We start from the raw sequence: 1,340 nt of genomic DNA on the forward strand, positions 1-1,340 counted from the left end.
TTAAATAATAAATAATAAAAAATAAAAAAATAAAAAATAATTATTTATTATTTTGTATTTTAAGCGGGTTTGGGGCGTCTGGATCAAAGAAATTGTCGAGTTTCGCTGTTTTGTGGCTGGCGGCTGCATGAGGGGAGAACTTTATGTGTTCTATCGCGGCCCATAAAGCCTCAAATTTATGTTGAAATGAATGTAAGTGTGTTTGGTAAGAGCTGAGGGTTTTGTGAAAAAGAGAAGAGGAGGGGCGGGCTAGGGCCCTCGCTACACTGACAGGGGTAGAACCGAAACGAATCTGCATTGCGTTCTCTTCTGCTTGTCTATATTCTGGTATTTTTTCTAGTTTTTTATCTATTCTTTTCATCTGTTTCTTCAACTCCTTCAAACTCGCCAACTCTCCATACAGTAACGGCAGCATAGCAGCAGCACCACCACGCCGACCCCGCTGACGCCGCTGCTGCTGCTGCTGCAGTGCTGCTTCTGCTGCTTTGTGTTTCCTCTGTAACATACCCACCAACTCTACCCGCTGCTCCTGCTTCACAGCCACGTTGTAGTCCCGCAGCAAGTGGCTTAATGCGTCACTCATTGCGGTGTATTCTCTCCATAGGCTGACGAGCTCAGCCCCGATGCGGCGGTATTCAAACAAGCCCCCAGTAAAAGGGGGAAGAGCTGCATCATCACCAGTAACCTCATCGTCTTTGTTGCTCTTGCTGCTGTCTGCTGCTGGCACGGCATCAGCAGCAGAGAACAGAAATGAAGGATACAGGCAAAAGAGATACACCGCAACACACGCAGCAACGCGAGGCAACAGACGCCCCGTAAGAGATAAATGTTTCATTTCGTAGGCATTTAAAAATGTAAAAAAAGAAAAAGAAACGAAAAATAAATTCAAGTTTCAGTCATCGCTGGGAAGAAACAACAACAGCCGCTCGATCCAAACCAAAGAGGATCGGGATGGGGTGTATGCACACCTCGTGCGGTGCAGCAGTTCCTCTCTCCGCGCTATCGACGGTGATTTCGTTCATAAAATACATAAAAACGAATATTTTTAATGTAAAGTTTTGAATTACCACAAAAGAAACAACAGAAGATGCACAGACACTGCACGGCGTCGGCGGTCCCCCAAGGCCGGTGGAGGCTGAAACGCAGCCGCAAGCCCGACCCCTAAATCTGCTTTTTCTGCTTATTTAAATTAAATTTAACACTGAAATTCTGTTTTTTCAAGTAAAAATAAATTAAAATTAAAAAATAATCGCTAATAATTCGTGATGAGCTGCGTTTCTGGTTGGGGTGTACGTACACCCGGTCGCTGTGGCTGGCAGAACAGACCATTGGATCTGAGG

The 1,340-nt window shown here is 45.0% G+C and overlaps 1 protein-coding gene across 1 annotated transcript in view; it reads right to left on the reverse strand.

The window, feature by feature from the left end:
- The window catches only part of EMH_0012880 (uncharacterized protein), a gene marked incomplete at both ends in the record, with an annotated part of 2,703 nt that extends 1,868 nt beyond the window's left edge, over positions 1-835 (reverse strand). The window contains one exon of the mRNA XM_013499662.1: positions 272-835. Within this exon, the coding sequence (XP_013355116.1) occupies positions 272-835 (564 nt within the window). The remainder of the gene's footprint in view (positions 1-271) is intronic.
- Positions 836-1,340: the final 505 nt, after the last annotated feature.

Source organism: Eimeria mitis, genomic scaffold (genome assembly GCF_000499745.2).
Source record: "Eimeria mitis Houghton genomic scaffold, Emh_scaff453, whole genome shotgun sequence".
NCBI lineage: Eukaryota > Apicomplexa > Conoidasida > Eucoccidiorida > Eimeriidae > Eimeria > Eimeria mitis.